Here is a 16778-nt window from a genome sequence, read left to right as displayed (position 1 = left end):
TTGGGTTGTAAGCTACCCAAGCAGAATATAAAATGCTGATCCTCCAGTTTGTGTGTGGCGACACTGGCAATAGAAGAGGCCCAGGGCAGAATGAGTAGCAGCCAGGAGTTCCCTCAGGCCTTGGCTGACCGAGTGCAAATGTTTGGTGAGACGGTCACCGAGTTTACGCTTGGGCTCAGTGATGCACAGGAGGCCACGTTGAGACCAGATGCAGTAGTTGAGGTTTACTTTGTTTGCCTAATTTTTGTCTGTCTTAAATAGCCTACTGGACAGGACATTGCAAACATATCACACTAGCTAACATTTATTTGTTGTACCTTAATGTATTTTGTTGAGTTATATTTATTTTCGAGTGGTTTTACTTTGAAGCTGGAATTCTATCAGCAAGAATTATTGAATAAAGTAAATTTTAACCAGCTGAAGAGCCGTATACATGATTAGAGATATTTACTTTCAAATTGTTTACCTTAGAGGTAACTATTTACAAAAAAGTAGGCTTGACAGGACTGGATGTTAGAGGTATAAATAATGCTGTATATCAGAATTTCTTGGCATTTATTGCCCAGCCTAATTGCCCATGAGATGAAAAACTGTTTTGTAGTCAGCAACATTATGGAGTCACATGGGCCAAGATGTCAGATAATCCTTTGCTTGAAGTCTATGTTCACTGGTGTGGACCTGTTTACAAAAGAAATAAACAGCTGGATTAGCTCAGCAAGCCAAGCAACACCCTTGGAAGGAAATGGACAGACAACATTTTGGGTTGGAATTCTTGGAATACAGGACAACGAACCTCAACACACAGCCAAGACAACGCAGGGGTGGCTTCGTGACAAGTCTGAATATCCTTGAGTAGCCCACCCAGAGCCCGGACTTGAACCCGATCGAACGTCTCTGAAGGGACCTGAAAATAGCTGTGCATCGATGCTCCCCATCCAACCTGACAGAGCTTGAGAGTATCAGCAGAGAAGAATGAGAAATTACCTAAATACAGGTGTTCCAAGCTTGTAGCGTCATACCCAAGAAGACTTGAGGCTTCTTCAGGAAACGGGGCTTCCCCTCTTCCATTATAGATGAGGCTCTCACTAGGGTCTCTTCTACATCCCGCAGTTCCGATCTTGCTTCCACTCCCCCCCCCCATTCGTAACAAGGACAGAATCCCACTCGTTCTCACCTTCCACCCCATCAGCCAGCACATCAAACAAATCATCCTCCAACATTTCCGTCACAAGCTGATGCCAAATCCAATTTTATAGAAAGTTGCCTCTACCACACTTTCAGGCAGTGACTTCCTAATATTTTCTTCATCCCTCTTTCACATTCCTGAAGGCTCTCTTTTGAAGGATGTAGGAGCTTCCTACTTGCTCTGTCTTGACCACTCATGATTTTGCTGATTATTCTCTCTTCTCTCGTATTTCGGTAAATAATCCCAATCTATTTCATCCTTCCTTGGCCAATTTTTTCCAGTAGTTCCACTGTAAAGTGATGACCAGAATTTCTCACATAGGCCTAACTAGTGTTGTATGTAATTCAAATCTAGCTTCTGGCACCGACGATGGCTGCCTCGCTAACGGTCTGTCTCGTCTTTTTCTTTCTTGTTTTTAGTTTGTTGTAAAATGTATGTTTTAGTGTACTTTTAGTTTTGTATTATGTGGGGGGTGGGGGGAACTTTTTTAATCTCCTCGACGGAGATGAAACCTTTTCCGTGTCGTATCCATCTGCACTGCGGCTTAACATCGTGGAGCTGGCAGCCTCTTGCTGGGGATCGACCTTGGGGGGTCCAACCGCTGGAGCCTGCGGACTTAATATCGTGGAGCTAGCGGTCCTTTTGCCAGGGATCGACCTCGGAAGCTCCAACATCGTGGAGCGACTTCGGGATCTCCAAGCCACAGGAGCTTCGATCGCCCCCACTGCGGATGATCCTACTCCCATGACCATGGGAGAAAAAGGAGGAAAGAAGATAAGAATTTATTGCCTTCCATCACAGTGGGGAATGTGGAGGAGCCGCTGTGGTGGATGTTTATGTCAACTTTTATGTAGTTGTGTGTCTTGTTGCTTTTTTGGTATGACAGTATGGCAAATCAAATTCCTCGTAAGTTGCAAAACATACTTGGCTAAGAAATTACAATTATGATTGTTATGATGGCTAATAAAAATTATTATGTTGCATTGTCCATATTTCTGTTTAACTTGCCACTGGCAAGTTGCCAGGTTGCCAGCTTTCTTCCTTAGTGTCAACACTAACAATTTTTTTAAAAATCATCTGCATACTTTATCATGCCCCTAATATGAAATCTAAATTGTTAATATGACAAATATCAAATCATTTGTTTCAGAGTTTGATTGTTAATAGGTATGTTTTCATTAGAAATCTGCGCAGGCATTTCCTCAAAGTAATTGCAATTCTGAAATTAATGTCTTTGGTCATTTTATTTTATAAAGAGTTCAAAAGTGAGTTTAACCTAATAGTGATAGAAAGCAAAACATCTGCAGATGATGGAGGTACTCACCTGGTTGATTAACATCTCTGGAGAGAGAAAAACAATGTTAATATTTCAGGTCAATGACCTTTTCATCATTATTTTCAGCCTGCACTTTCTTTTGAACTAAGCGTTTATCCAGTTCTGTCATGTGACTGAGACATTCACTCCAGCTCTGTATAGTAGTTGTTTGTGACCTATAAAAGGGAAAGCAAACATTTTGTCGTCTTGAATCCTTGTATTTGCAATAGAAGGCACAGAAGAGTGCATTGTTCACTAATGCTCATGGATAGTGAGAGGAAGTTCTGCAGAATAATGAAAGAAAAATATGACCATTCAGATGTGTAAAAGACAAAAGGAAGATGAATTAGTTATAGTATTTAAAAATACTATTAACAGAGTTTTCTGTAAATCTTTGTTTCAATGACCAAGCTCATTTTGCCCCCTCTACCCTTCTGTTATCTAATACTCAATTAAAATTAATTGTTCAGCATTTATGAAATCGCTGAATATTCAAAAACATCCTTGGGTTGCTTTTAAGGAACAGAATTTCTCCGTGCATTTAACCCAATGTGATCATATTCGTTAGTGCAATAAATTGTACAGTTTAAATTTTGGTTATTTGCTGTCGGCCCAATTCTTGGGTGTAATTTAAATTTGCAATGGGTGACTTCACAAGCGGCCAACAGTGTATCTAGCAAGTGGATGGGCTATCAATGCCAAGATGGGGTCCATTTTAGTTTTTGTTCACTGTTGACTTTAACTCAGAGTAGGAATAAACGGGTCCTTTTCAGAATGGCAGGCAGTGACTAGTGGGGTACCGCAAGGCTCAGTGCTGGGACCCCAGCTATTTACAATATATATTAATGATTTGGACGAGGGAATTGAATGCAACATCTCCAAGTTTGCGGATGACACGAAGCTGGGGGGCAGTGTTAGCTGTGAGGAGGATGCTAGGAGGCTGCAACGTGACTTGGATAGGTTAGGTGAGTGGGCAAATGCATGGCAGATGCAGTATAATGTGGATAAATGCGAGGTTATCCACTTTGGTGGCAAGAACAGGAAAGCAGACTATTATCTGAATGGTGGCCGATTAGGAAAAGGGGAGATGCAACGAGACCTGGGTGTCGTGGTACACCAGTCATTGAAAGTAGGCATGCAGGTGGAGCAGGTAGTGAAGAAAGCGAATGGTATGTTGACATTCGTAGCAAGGGGATTTGAGTATAGGATTAGGGAGGTTCTGCTGCAGTTGTACAGGGCATTGGTGAGACCACACCTGGAGTGTTGCGTACAGTTTTGGTCTCCTAATCTGAGGAAAGACATTCTTGCCATAGAGGGAGTACAAAGAAGGTTCACCAGATTGATTCCTGGGATGGCAGAAAGTTTTTTTTCACACAGAGTGGTGAATCTGTGGAATTCTCTGCCACAGAAGGTAGTTGAGGCCAGTTCTTTGGCTATATTTAAGAGGGAGTTAGATGTGGCCCTTGTGGCTAAAGGGATCAGGGGGTATGGAGAGAAGGCAGGTACAGGATACTGAGTTGGATGATCAGCCATGATCATATTGAATGGTGGTGCAGGCTAGAAGGGCAGAATGGCCTACTCCTGCACCTATTTTCTATGTTCCTATGATAACAAGGCAACTGCAGATAGCTGAAATGAGTCAGAGTTGTGCATGCGTTCAGCTCATGACGCAATGTTTAGTGAAGGTTATTTTTTTTGGCTTTCCTTCGTTTGCCACTTAGATATTGAGCAGTCACATTGGCGTTTCAGAGGAAATCTAGTCTTCATCTTGTATCTTTCCATGACAACACTGTTGTCGGGAAGAGTTTTCGTGACCTTTGGGTTTCCGCCTTCATCTCAGAATCTAAATGTTGCTGACAAGGCCAGTGTTTATTAGCCATTTCTAATTGCTGTTGAGAAGGTGGTGGCAAACTGTCATTGGAATTTTGCAGTCCTTCAGGGTCGGTACGTGTAGTGCTGCTGAGCAGGAATTTCCAAGATTTTAACCCAGTAGCAATGAAAGGCTGGTGAGAAGTAGAGACTGCAGATGCTGGAATATTGAACTGCTGTGACCTGAAACATCTGGTTCATTTTCTTCCATGGACCCTGTCTGATCTGCTGAGTTACTTCAGCAGCTTGACCTGTACAGCATGTCTCAGTTTCGTTTGGAGATTCTGATACATGCCCTTTGGACCGCTGAGTCCACACTGACCAACAACTACCAGTACACTACACACCCGACAATCCTTTCAAGTGAGACAGAGGCTCACTTTCATCTTCTCTGCCCTCATCTACTGTTTCTGATCTCCATATGGGCTACTGTATATCGGTGAGACCAAGCACAGACTGGATGATCGTTTCGATGGACACCTACACTCAGTCTGCCTTGGGCTACGTGATCTCCTAGTTACCAAATATTTTAAATCTCCTTCCCATTCCCATGCTGACCTTTCTGCCCAGGGCCTCTTCCATGGTCAGAACGAGGCCAAATTAGAGGAATAGCATCTGATATTTTGCTTGGGCAGCTTACACCCAGCGATGCGGGGGTTGCTTTCTCTAATTTCAAGTAATTCTTGCATTCCCTCTGTCCCTCCCCCACCCTAGTCATCCTACTAGTTTTACTGTTCGACCCCCATCTCCACAGCCAATAATGAACCATTGTGGGTTCTTTGAGCTCATATTTGTTCTGTACCTTTTCATACCTTTAGTTTCCCTCTCCCCTGACTGTCTGAAGAAGGGATCTCAACCCAAAACGTTGTTGTCATGGTAACTGACGTCATATTGAAATGTTTCTATGGATCTGACAGTCGCCTATTCCTTTCTCCAGAGATTTTGTCTATAGTGGATGATCTTGTTGAATATGAGAATTTGATGAGTTAGCTTGCAAGCCGATGCAATAGTTTTTCTCCCCCTATATTGCCCGTAACAAAATTTCTTATAGGCTTGACAATCTTTGTTTAGCCCTCATCGTTCCTGGGCCACCATCTTGAGTCATGATAAATGTAAGAAATGCACAGTGAAGGCATGAGGGAGAGGGTAAGAAATCCGAAGACTGACTGCAGAGCTGCAGGCTGGAAACTGTTGCATATCAAAGTGACTGGTCTCAGTTTCAGGCTTGTGCTGTTAAGTTTTGGTTGGCTAAAGTTGTCCCATCTGCCTTTGATTTACTCTAACTGAAAAGGAAGTTGTTACATGTGGGATAGCGCAGCTCAACATTGGGGCCCTTTATCCTGGAGGAGTTGGCAAGCAGTCCTCTTTTATAATAGTATATTTTATAAGAGTAATGTGACAACATGCTTCTCCATTTTGAATTTGTACTGGGGGTGGGGGGGAGAATTGCCACCTGTTTGTTGGCAGGGTCTCGGGCTATCATGTTATGGTCAGGCCCTAATTTCACCCTTCTTTCTCTCACCCCACCCCCAATATCTGAAAATGTGACTGTCCAAGTTAATTGCAGGTCAAGCTCCAGCTAAATTATTTTATTTTCTGCGTGTGTATCCAATTATCAGAAGAATGTGTAATGGCTAGCCAAAATGTAATTGAATTTCATCTCTGAGGTGCCTAAAATAGTGCGGTGGGGGAAGAGAGGAGAAATAAATATAACAGCCACTTGATCAGTAAGATTTTTAAAAATGATTTGCAGCTTGAATATTGAGTGGTTGATGTTTAAGCTGTTTATTTTAGCGAACCAGAAGGAAGTGTATTTTAAAAGGACAAAGTAGTAGCTGTAAGTGGAGGCTCCTAAAGTGTTCTTGCTAACAAATTTGATTTGACTTGTTGCATGTATCAAAATGGGTGACAACAATGAAGCTTTATATACCACCAAAAGTCTCTTTCTTTAAATATCTGAACACTTTGAATGAAATATTTTAGTTATTTATGTGAACTATGCTTTGCAGCAATGTAAAAACGGACAAAAACCTTTGACTTTAAAGGGTTTGGTTGTTAACAGCACTGATTAAAGAACCAGTGTTCACTTGCAATTATAATTGGAATTATAATGAAATATTTAGTCCATTATCCCAGAAACATGCTTCAGGTGTTACATTCTGCACTGGTATACACCAGCCTTTTTGCTTCATCAGAACAAATGCATTGATTGGTTTCTTAAATGTGTTGTAAGTAGATTGCTTAAAATGATTGTATCTAAAGTATAATACATAACTGAAAAACTTTAAATGTAAAGTAAATTTAAACCTGTGTGCCTGCTTGTGGTCTGCTTTTAATTATACTTTCTGGGCTCAGCATACTTTTCAACAAGTTGCCCTTTGGGCTATGAAAGAATGAATGAACAACATAATTATATGTAATTAAAGAGTAGCATTAAGAAGTAATTAGTGAATGTTGGGAGCGGCTTCTAAAATACACGCTTATGATAACAGGGAACCAGGAATGAAAATTTAAAAATATCTGCAGGTGCTGTTGTGAAACAAAAAAAAATGCTGGAAGCTTAATGGATTATATAACATCTAAGGAGAAACAAAACCAATGTCCCTGTCAAAAGACTTTATAGGAATTGGAAAAGTGAAAAAAAAGTGTTTTGAATTAGAGGGGATGGGTGGAGGGATGGATAGTACAGTCTTGTGGCGCGTCGATAAGCCCGAAATGAAGGCGAGGAATCAGGTATTTCGGGAGGAACTTTATTAACATAACATAACATAACATAATAACACTTTATTGTCATATCATATCATATCATATCATATATATACAGCCGGAAACAGGCCTTTTCGGCCCTCCAAGTCCGCGCCGCCCAGCGATCCCCGCACATTAACACTATCCTACACCCACTAGGGACAATTTTTACATTTACCCAGCCAATTAACCTACATACCTGTACGTCTTTGGAGTGTGGGAGGAAACCGAAGATCTCGGAGAAAACCCACGCAGGTCACGGGGAGAACGTACAAACTCCTTACAGTGCAGCACCCGTAGTCAGGATCGAACCTGAGTCTCCGGCGCTGCATTCGCTGTAAAGCAGCAACTCTACTGCTGCGCTACCGTGCCGCCCATCGGCTTTTCACACCGAACGAAATTTCAGCAGTCACACAAAACACAGCAAAAAAGAAAAGAACACGACACCCGACCCCAACACAAACATCCATCACAGTGACTCCAAACACCCCCTCACTGTGATGGAGGCAACAAAACTTCCCCTCTCTTCCCCCCGCACCCACGGACAGGCAGCTCGACCCCTACCGAGGCAAACGACACGCACAGCCCCCGCAAGGCCCCGCGGCCGAGCCGCACCGAGCACCGAAACGTCCCGCGGCCGAGCCGCACCGGGCACCGAAACGTCCCGCGGCCGAGCCGCACTGGGCACTGAAGCGTCCCGCGGCCGAGCCGCACCGGGCGTTGTTAAGTCCAGCAGCCGAGCCGCACCGGGCACTGAAACGTCCTGCGGCCGAGCCGCACCGGGCACCTAAACGTCCCGCGGCCGAGCCGCACCGGGCGATGTTAAGTCCAGCGGCCGAGCCGCACCGGGCACTGAAACGTCCCGCGGCCGAGCCGCGCTGTCGATGTTAAGTCCAGCGGCCGAGCTGCACCAGGCACTGAAACATCCCGCGGCCGAGCCGTGCTGGCGATGTTAAGTCCCGCAGCCGAGCCGCGCCGGCGATGGAAGGCCCCCCGGGCGAGCTGCGCCCCGGGGAAGAGACCTAATAAAAGAAAGGTTTCCCCCGCCCCACACCCCACCCCCCCACCACACATACACAGCCAAAAACAGAAACAAAAACCATCCCAACACCGACACAAACAAACAAAAAAGACAAACAGACTGCCAGAGAGCCGCAGCCGTTAGGCGCAGCCAACTCCTCCCAGGAGTTGTTCTTCTCTTGCATAGTCGGGTCTGCAAGAGAGCGATCGCGCCTAAACCCCTGCCCTTTATCCCTGTATCCAAGGGCCGCCCCCGGACTAGTCCATTCCCGTGCCGAGGGGTTTGATAGTGGTATGGCCCGACCCTTGGGAGCCGCCACAGGACGACCCCCCCCCCCCCCCTCAGAACAGGAGGCACAAAACGCACCGGCGGGCGCACAACCCAACAGAGGGGCTGACGGAGGGACAGGTGGAGGGAGCCACGAAGGGGGGGGGCGACCTCGCGGCCGAGGCTGGGCTAGGCTGGTCAATGTCCAGATATGCCGGCTTTAAGTGGTCAATCGACACGGCCTCCGGCCGGCCCCCCTCCAGCACCCGGGAACGGGCCCTCATACGGCCTCTGGAGCGGCGTCCGGTGGACGTCACGGCACAAGAAAACTTAGGGGCAGTCCCGGAGGACCGATGGCACGTGCGGGCGGAATGTCCCATGGTGGGACGTCGGCACGGGTGCGAGGCTGTCAACTCGCTCGCGTAGGCGCTGTAGGGTGGATGAGGGCAGTCCCTGCTGCCCTGGCGCCGACAGCACGAACTCCCCGGGCACCATGAGCAGCTCCACCGAAGATGTGGCAAAGTCCTCCTTCGGCGCAGTTCGGATGCCCGGCAAGACCCACGGCAGTTATTCCATCCAGTCCGGGCCAGAGAGTCGCGCCGCCAGTGCTACCTTGAGCTGCCGGTGGAACCTCTCCACCAGGCTGTTTGCCTGCGGGTAATAGGCTGTGGTGTGATGCAGCCGCACACCCAACAGGTGAGCCGTGGCTGACCACAGCTCAGAGGTGAACTGTGGCCCCCGGTCCGAGGAGATGTCCACCGGCATCCCAAAGCGAGCAACCCAGTCCGAGGACAATGCTCAAGCGCATGTAGCTGTCGATGTATCGGCTAGCGGTATGGCCTACGGCCACCGCGTGAAGTGGTCCACCATCAATTCCCCAATTAAAATTTTAACGTGGATTAATTCTGTCCATTGCCATAACTATTTAAAAACTAACGGAACTATAGTCATTGGTCCCAAAGTGCTCCTCTGTTCACACCTCAATCCCTTGCCTTGCCCTATTTCCCAAGAATAAGTCAAGCTTTGCCCTCTCCCGCATGGGGCTTTCTTGTATATTGCTTGAAGAAACTTTCCTGAAACACTCAACAAATTTTCCTCATCTAAAACTTTAACACTATGGCATTCCCAGTCATGTAAGGAAAGTTAAAATCCCCTACGATGACCACTTTTTTAATCTTGCAATTCGCCACAAACTCTTTGCAAAGTTGTTCCTCTAATTTCCGTTGGCTCTCAACTGTTTCATGGCTATTTTGGATTACATCCCACTGACAATCAAGTTTCATTCCTACCTAACAGTACTAGCAAATTTGCCCACCAGAATAATGGTCCCCTCCAGTTCAGATACAACCTGACCTTATATAGATCCTTTCTGTCCCAGAAGAGATCCCAATGCTCCAAAATTCATAATCCCTACAGCACCCATTTATCTGTCCTACCCTTTCTTCCATTCCACATTAGCATGTGGCACTTGGAAGAAAATAATTACTATCCTGAGTCCTGCTTTTTAACCTTTCTCCTTGCTCCCACAGGAGGGCATTCCGTTTTTGACTTGGGTAATTTGTGCCAGTGAGCACAATGACTTCTGGCTGCTCACCCTCCCCGTTGAGAATATTTTGAGCCGCTCAAATACATATTTGACCCTAGCACCACGGATGCAACACATTATCCTGGAGTCCAGTTTGTGACCACAGAATCTCCAGTCTGTCCCCTTGCTAGTGAGTCCTATCTCAATCGCCCTGTCTCCCCGCCTCCTCTCCCTCTCCCTCCCATAGTTTATTTTGAAAATTCTAGTTGCTATGAAATTTTGTCTTTGTTGTCTCATGCGTTCCAATAACCACTTGAGCTCAAACCATAGACTTGATTGTGATTAAAGTTGTTTTGTTCCTAATTCTGCCTTTAGTATTAATGCAGTTTAATAATTTTGCGGAATGAAATAGGGTGTGTTTGCACGCCTTGAAATCGGGGGGGGGGGGGGGGGGGGCTGCATGCTTTGGACCCTTCTGGACAAGTGTTGCTGTTCTTTGAATTTGGAAATGTTCAGCATCACAGATGAACCAAGGGAGTCTGCTGGTCTTACTTGGCTCTATGTTTCAAACTGTTAATACAGACACTGCATACATATAAGAGTAATTGGGATATAATCAACAGGATGTGTCATAGAATTTATTTTGAGGATGGGGTAGTGAACAAGAAAGGGTGGATTGTTGGAAGGAAAAACTTGCAGTTTGCTTCCAGGTAATTAGTAATGTGTAGTATCCGCGGAACTGTCTGCTTTCAGCTGCCTTGTGCCTAGGCAGCTGTTCTGCATGCTTGTCATTATTCACTCAGCCGTGAAATAGCAATAAACTAAGCCAGAGCCTTACCTGCCATTTTTCAGGGATCGGCTTACTGTGATGTGAATAATATTTTCTCGCTCCTTAAGAGTAATGCTGAGCCTTGTAGGTGTTTCAGTTTTGCACTGAGCTCTAACGTAGAACAGGTCAGGTATAGGACCTTCGGGCCATAATGTCCATGCCGAGCATGAAGCCAAGTCAAACTAACTTCCTCTGCCTACTGGTGATCCATATCCTTGCGCTCCCTGCTATCCAAGTGCCTTATCTAAAAGCCTCTGAAATAAAGATTGTAAGTACGGCCCGAGCACTCCAGTCTGTTTCTGTAAGAAGCTGGTAGCGAGTTTGTCTATATCTGCAGTATCCTCACATGGCATGAAATAGAAGGATTTTATATACAGCTTTTTGTATTTTCCAAGGACAAATGGAATAAAATGAGCTTTTCAGTGCTTTCATGAATTTGTATTATTAAACTTTCTTTATTTGCTAATATCTGAGATGTTTCTTGCCCTTCTCCAGGTTATCATCTAGAGTAGCGATGAACCGGATTTTAAAACATTAGACTACAGTAATATAATATTTTTGTAACATACAGATAATATGACAGCACACAGATACCTGTCTCTGAAAGGACATCAACCCTTTCTTTCAGTTGTTCTGTCTCCGCCACATCTATTCTCAAGATGAGATTCTTTCCTCCAGGACAACGGAAATGTCGTCCTTTGTGAGGAATTGTGGTTTTCCTGTGCTTTCCTGTTCCATTTTGAGTTCCTGGTCGCAAGCCATTTTAACTCCCCTCCATATTCCTCACTGACCTGTCTATCCTCTGCCTCCATTGCCAGGGTGAGGCCCTCTTTCTCGCCTCTTTATACCAGCTATGCCCCCTTTACATTCTTAGTCCTGATGTAAGATCTCATCCTGAAACATTGATCATCCCTCTACCTCCACAGATGCTGACTGACCACTTGAGCTCCAGCAGGTTTTTTTTTGTCCACATTCCAGCATCTGCATCTCTTGTGTCTCAGTATTTTTTATGTCGAATCCTATTGCATGGGGGATCCACTAAACGTGAATGTACATAGTCTCCATTTATGTATCATGACATATATTTCCAATCTGGGTTATTGGTTTTACTCTGGTGGATATCTTCAGATTACAAATTAGTAAAAATATTTTGAAATAGCAGTTATTTCATAGTTTTGCACTCTTGATGTAATATTAAATCAACTTAAAGATGTTGTTACTGTTTTACTAGTAGACTAAAGGTGGAGATGTTTCTGCTATGGTTTTAGTAAATGCAGAAAGTTATTCTTCTAGTGATCTTACAACCTCATCTGCGCCATGTATGGATTAAAATGAACTGTGTGGGTTCCTGTGACAGGTTCCAAAATTTTAGTTGAGTTGGTGTGTAGTGAGTATTTTATATAAATAGATTTTTCTTTTTGCAAGGTGCTGAAGTTTGACTGCATTTAGGGAGCCCATTGTTTCCTGCCTGAAAACTAAACCCATAAAAAGGGAACCCTGGACATTCTGTAGTATCTTTTTTTTAATATAGCAAAGCGCTCTTGACTTTTACCATCCATTGCTGGTATTTTTCAGAAATTTGTGAATACTGTTATTCAGATTCAGAAGGAATACACGTACAAGCGTGAACATGTGTATTCATGTACATATATTCACATGTTTTAACCATTTGTCATGAAGTAAATATTTAGTGTGATATCCATGCAGTAATCATTAATATATATTTTTCTTTCCCTCAAGTGCCAGCACCATCTAAGACCAGTCAAAGCCAGCCTCAGCCTGCCAACTCTAACAGCGGCACTTCCATAAATACCAGCAACAATAACAATGCCAAGCGGGTCCCAGCCAACACTCAGCAGCAAGCCTTGTCTCGATATCCTCCTCGTGAAGTACCGCCACGCTTTCGACACCAGGAGCAAAAGCAACTGCTGAAGAGGGGCCAGCAGCTACCATCAACAGCTGGGACTACAACATCAGTAGTCACAAGCCAGACGGGAAGCAGTGCTGTTACTGTGCAGGCAGTGACCAACGGCCAGCTGCAATATAGCAGCAAACCATTGACAGGTAATCTACAATAAAATACATACATAACAAGGCCTTCTACATAAAGGCAGAGTTTAAAATTCAGCACCAAATTGCACCAAATTTGGTCAGTTGGATCATCTCGACTGCTTGCTTATTGGAAATACAAAAGCAAAACAATACATAAGCTCTAAGTCTGAATTAAAAGTAAAATTATGTAATTGCTCCTCAATTGTGTGAAATTAATGGAGAAAGAGTTACCATTTCAGAGTCAACGTCAAACTGTCCAAACAAAACACCCAATATTGAGGATGCCGAGAAATGGGGAAGATTAAAAAGGCAGACGTATGTTAAAGTGGAAGGCAGAAATGGTTAATTTACGAAAGGAATGATAAAGGCATAAGTTCACTTAATTGTACCATTAAACCCATGCTTCTAATTCCTTACCATTGCTCCTGAAAATACAATTGGAGGAGATGTACCACTGGTCCTCTCATATCCCCTCCCATATCTACAATCTGGCGCCAAACACCTTTTAAATGTGAAATGGCAATGAATTTTAATCTAGTATGCACTATTGTTTTGCTTCCATTGCACTACATTGAGGAGACCAAACAGAAATTTGATGACTGCTTTGTGGGACATCTTCACTTTAAACGGTAACTTTATTGAGGTTAAAGATAGTAACTAAATATTAGTTTCAGTTAAGTGCTTCTTTCCCCAATGCCAGAAAAGTATAATGTTTGCAGGAACGCTCTCCTTTGCAATCTGGATTGAACCCAGAGAAGAAGGGTCTCAACCCGAAACGTCACCCATTCTTTCTCTCCAGAGAAGCTGCCTGTCCCGCTGAGTTACTCCAGCATTTTGTGTCTACCAGAGACTTTGAAACAGCATTCAGGCAAATTTTGGATGGGAGTTCTATTAAGTGTCTTTTGGTGTCATTGTGTTTTTCAAATCAATTAAATTTCTGAAGACGAGAGCTTGGCAACCTTTATTCTGATATCTGGAAAGTGCATCTGCAGGGTTAGGTAGTTGTGATATTTAGCTGTGGCTCAAATTTTAACATTAGTAAACTAAATCGGAGTCCCCCAAACTAACAGTCATAGGCAAAATTTGGCTGCTGCAATGTTTGGCCTAGTCTTCTAAAAGTGAGCATTTTGGTAGGAAGACGTGGGTATTCTGTGTCACACAAGGTGTCCTCTGCAGTTTTCCAACATTACAAAGAACAAAGATTGTAGAAGAAGAGTTGGAGATAGGATAGGTTAGGGGGGGTGAGGGATTGAAAGGAGGATAGCATCAAAGAGGAAGATGGTGGGAGAATCAGGACTGACGACTACTTTGGCGAAGGCTGATATAGGGACATACAGTAAGCGATGTTGCGTGGAGGCTAGCTGAGTGTCAGGAATTTGGACAGGGGTGGACACCAGCGGCATGGGGTGAAGGGGAGGTGAGGTGGGAGTTGTCGTGAGGTTGTGATGACAATGATGGTAAGACCATGAATATAAAGTTAAATATTTTCCGATTATTTGAAGGAAAATGAATGCCTCATTATCCAACACTATCCTCCATAGGGTGGATTGTTATCGCGGGGATTATATGGCATGGTAGAATTTTGCATAGGCATTCTCAGGCAATTTTTGTATATTGATAGGTGTCACTGTGCATACCTCTCGACCTCTGAGTGCTATCATCTTTCTGTGTTTGGAGATTCCCTCCAAGACAATTAGGATGCTTAGTTCTGGATGAGTCTTTCTCCAAAACATTTACAATTACTGATAGTAGTTTATTTCTTCTCTGGCATATCACACTTTAGCAATAGAACATTGCTGATATGTGTTGTCCTGCCTTTCTTCCCTGATACTCACATCCCACCCCGCAGCCACAGAATGCAATATTCCAGATAAACAAATAGAGAAAATCTTTGGAGCTAAATGTTTATGCTTTATTAAACTGGACTTAATATTGATTAAGTGCCGTTGACCTACAATATATGATTCCTATTGATTATAACTTTCTTAACATCCTTCCCATTCTCCAGCCTTCATCCCCTATCTTAAAAAAACCCTTCCTTCCCCTGCTATGAGAGTTTTTGCAACTTGAATGCAATGCTTCACATTTAATATGTTTTTTGCTTTCCTTTATTTTAGGATGGGTGGGATAAATCTTAATGTAAAAATAAAGATAAAGCTTCAGAGAAAACGGGGAATTGTAAAGAAAACATTGCAGTGGGATAGGAAAATGAAACAGAGTCGTATGTCTCCAAGTATGAAGTATAATAAGGTTGATAGATATCGAGGTCTTCTATCGATGCATATAGGTCCAGGAAGGCAGAAATCTTCCAGAACCCTTTGGTGATTAGGTCAAGGACCACTATTTGCTAAGTAAAGAAAGGTGGTTTTATGCATTCAGCAAATGCTGGATACTTTTCTTACCCTCTTGGCTGACGTATTAATCCCACAGTCAAAGGATAGTTAAAAGTAGAATTGAACGGTCCATGAATTGAAGAATCACTGAAATTAATGCACGGTGTATTAAATTTGAACATGTTGTATGATTGTGTTGATGTTGCAACTGCTCAAGACGTTGACTGTGGGAATTTATTTATTTTTTGTTGTATTTTTTAATATCCTATTTGGGGTCCTTACATTATTCACATGCTTTTCTAATAGCATATTCAATGTGACTATAACCCACCATGTATGATGAGAGAAAGGATTAACCTTCAAGTACATGGTGGCTATCATAATGTCAGTAAATTTCAATGCTCTAAACAGGCATTTACAGTGCCCTCCATAATGTTTGGGACAAAGACCCATCATTTATTTATATGCCTCTGTACTCCACAGTTTGAGATTTGTAATAGAAAAAATCACGTAGTTAAAGTGCACATTGGCAGAGTCCCTCCATTTTCAGGGCACCATAATGTTTGGGATACAGCAATGTCAATGGAAATGAAAGTAGTCATATTTAATATTTTGTTGCATATCCTTTGCATGCAATGACTGCTTGAAGTCTGTGATTCATGGACATCACCAGTTGCTGGGTGTCTTCTCTGGTGATGCTCTGCTAGGCCTGTATTGCAGCCATCTTTAGCTTGTGCTTGTTTTTGGGGGCTAGTCCCCTTCAGTTTTCTCTTCAGCATATAAAAGGCATGCTCAATTGGGTTCAAATCTGGTGATTGACTTGGCCACTCAAGAATTGACCATTTTTTAGCTTTGAAAAACTCTTTTGTTACTTTAGCAGTATGTTTGGGATCATAGTCTTGCTGTAGAATGAACCGCCGGCCAATGAGTTTTGAGGCATTTGTTTGAACTTGAGCAGATAGGATGTGTCTATACACTTCAGAATTAATTATACTATAGCCTTCTAAGCCTGCCCCTCCAGACTAAGAAACAGCTTTATCCCTAGAGCTATAGCTGCTCTGAATTGGTCCTGCTGAGAGCCCGCCATGATCTGTCTCTGCCCCCAGGGTCATCTGGCACAACTGACCCCTGCATGAACCTTTTTCTGCACTTTACCTTGTTTCCTCTTTTTCTTTCCTCCCCCCTTGTTGTTTTCATTTTCGCCGTGATTTATTTATATATTTGATAGCATCGATAGGGAAGTGACATTCTCAATCTCGTTGTACCATCAGCAGTTGTATCACCAATGAAGATAAGTGAGCCAGTACCTTCAGCAGCCATACATGCCCAGGCCATAACACCCCCACCACCGTGTTTCACAGATGAGGTGGTATGGTTTAGCTCTTGTGCAGTTCGTTCTCTCCTCCGTACTTTGCTCTTGCCAACACTCTGATTTGTTAATCTTAGTCTCATTTGTCCACAAGACCTTTTTCCAGAACTGTGGTTGCTCCTTTAAGTACTTCTTGGCAAACTGTAACCTGGCCATCCTTTTTTTGCAGCTAACCAGTGGTTTGCACCTTGCAGTGTAGCTAGCCTCTGTATTTCTGTTCATGAAGTCTTCTGCAGACGGTGGTCATTGACAAATCCACACCTGACT

At 43.6% G+C, this 16778-nt stretch overlaps 1 protein-coding gene across 4 annotated transcripts in view; it reads left to right on the top strand.

The window, feature by feature from the left end:
- LOC144603947 (trinucleotide repeat-containing gene 6A protein-like) overlaps nt 1–16778 on the top strand; it is a 94623-nt gene that overhangs the window by 33780 nt on the left and 44065 nt on the right. For all 4 annotated transcript variants that reach the window (XM_078417801.1, XM_078417799.1, XM_078417800.1 and 1 more), the window contains exon 5: nt 12498–12821. In XM_078417801.1, coding sequence (XP_078273927.1) covers nt 12498–12821 — 324 coding nt within the window. The remainder of the gene's footprint in view (nt 1–12497; nt 12822–16778) is intronic.

This window comes from Rhinoraja longicauda, chromosome 21 (assembly GCF_053455715.1).
Source record: "Rhinoraja longicauda isolate Sanriku21f chromosome 21, sRhiLon1.1, whole genome shotgun sequence".
Lineage (NCBI taxonomy): Eukaryota > Metazoa > Chordata > Chondrichthyes > Rajiformes > Arhynchobatidae > Rhinoraja > Rhinoraja longicauda.
This window is presented reverse-complemented; position numbering and strand designations above follow the sequence as displayed.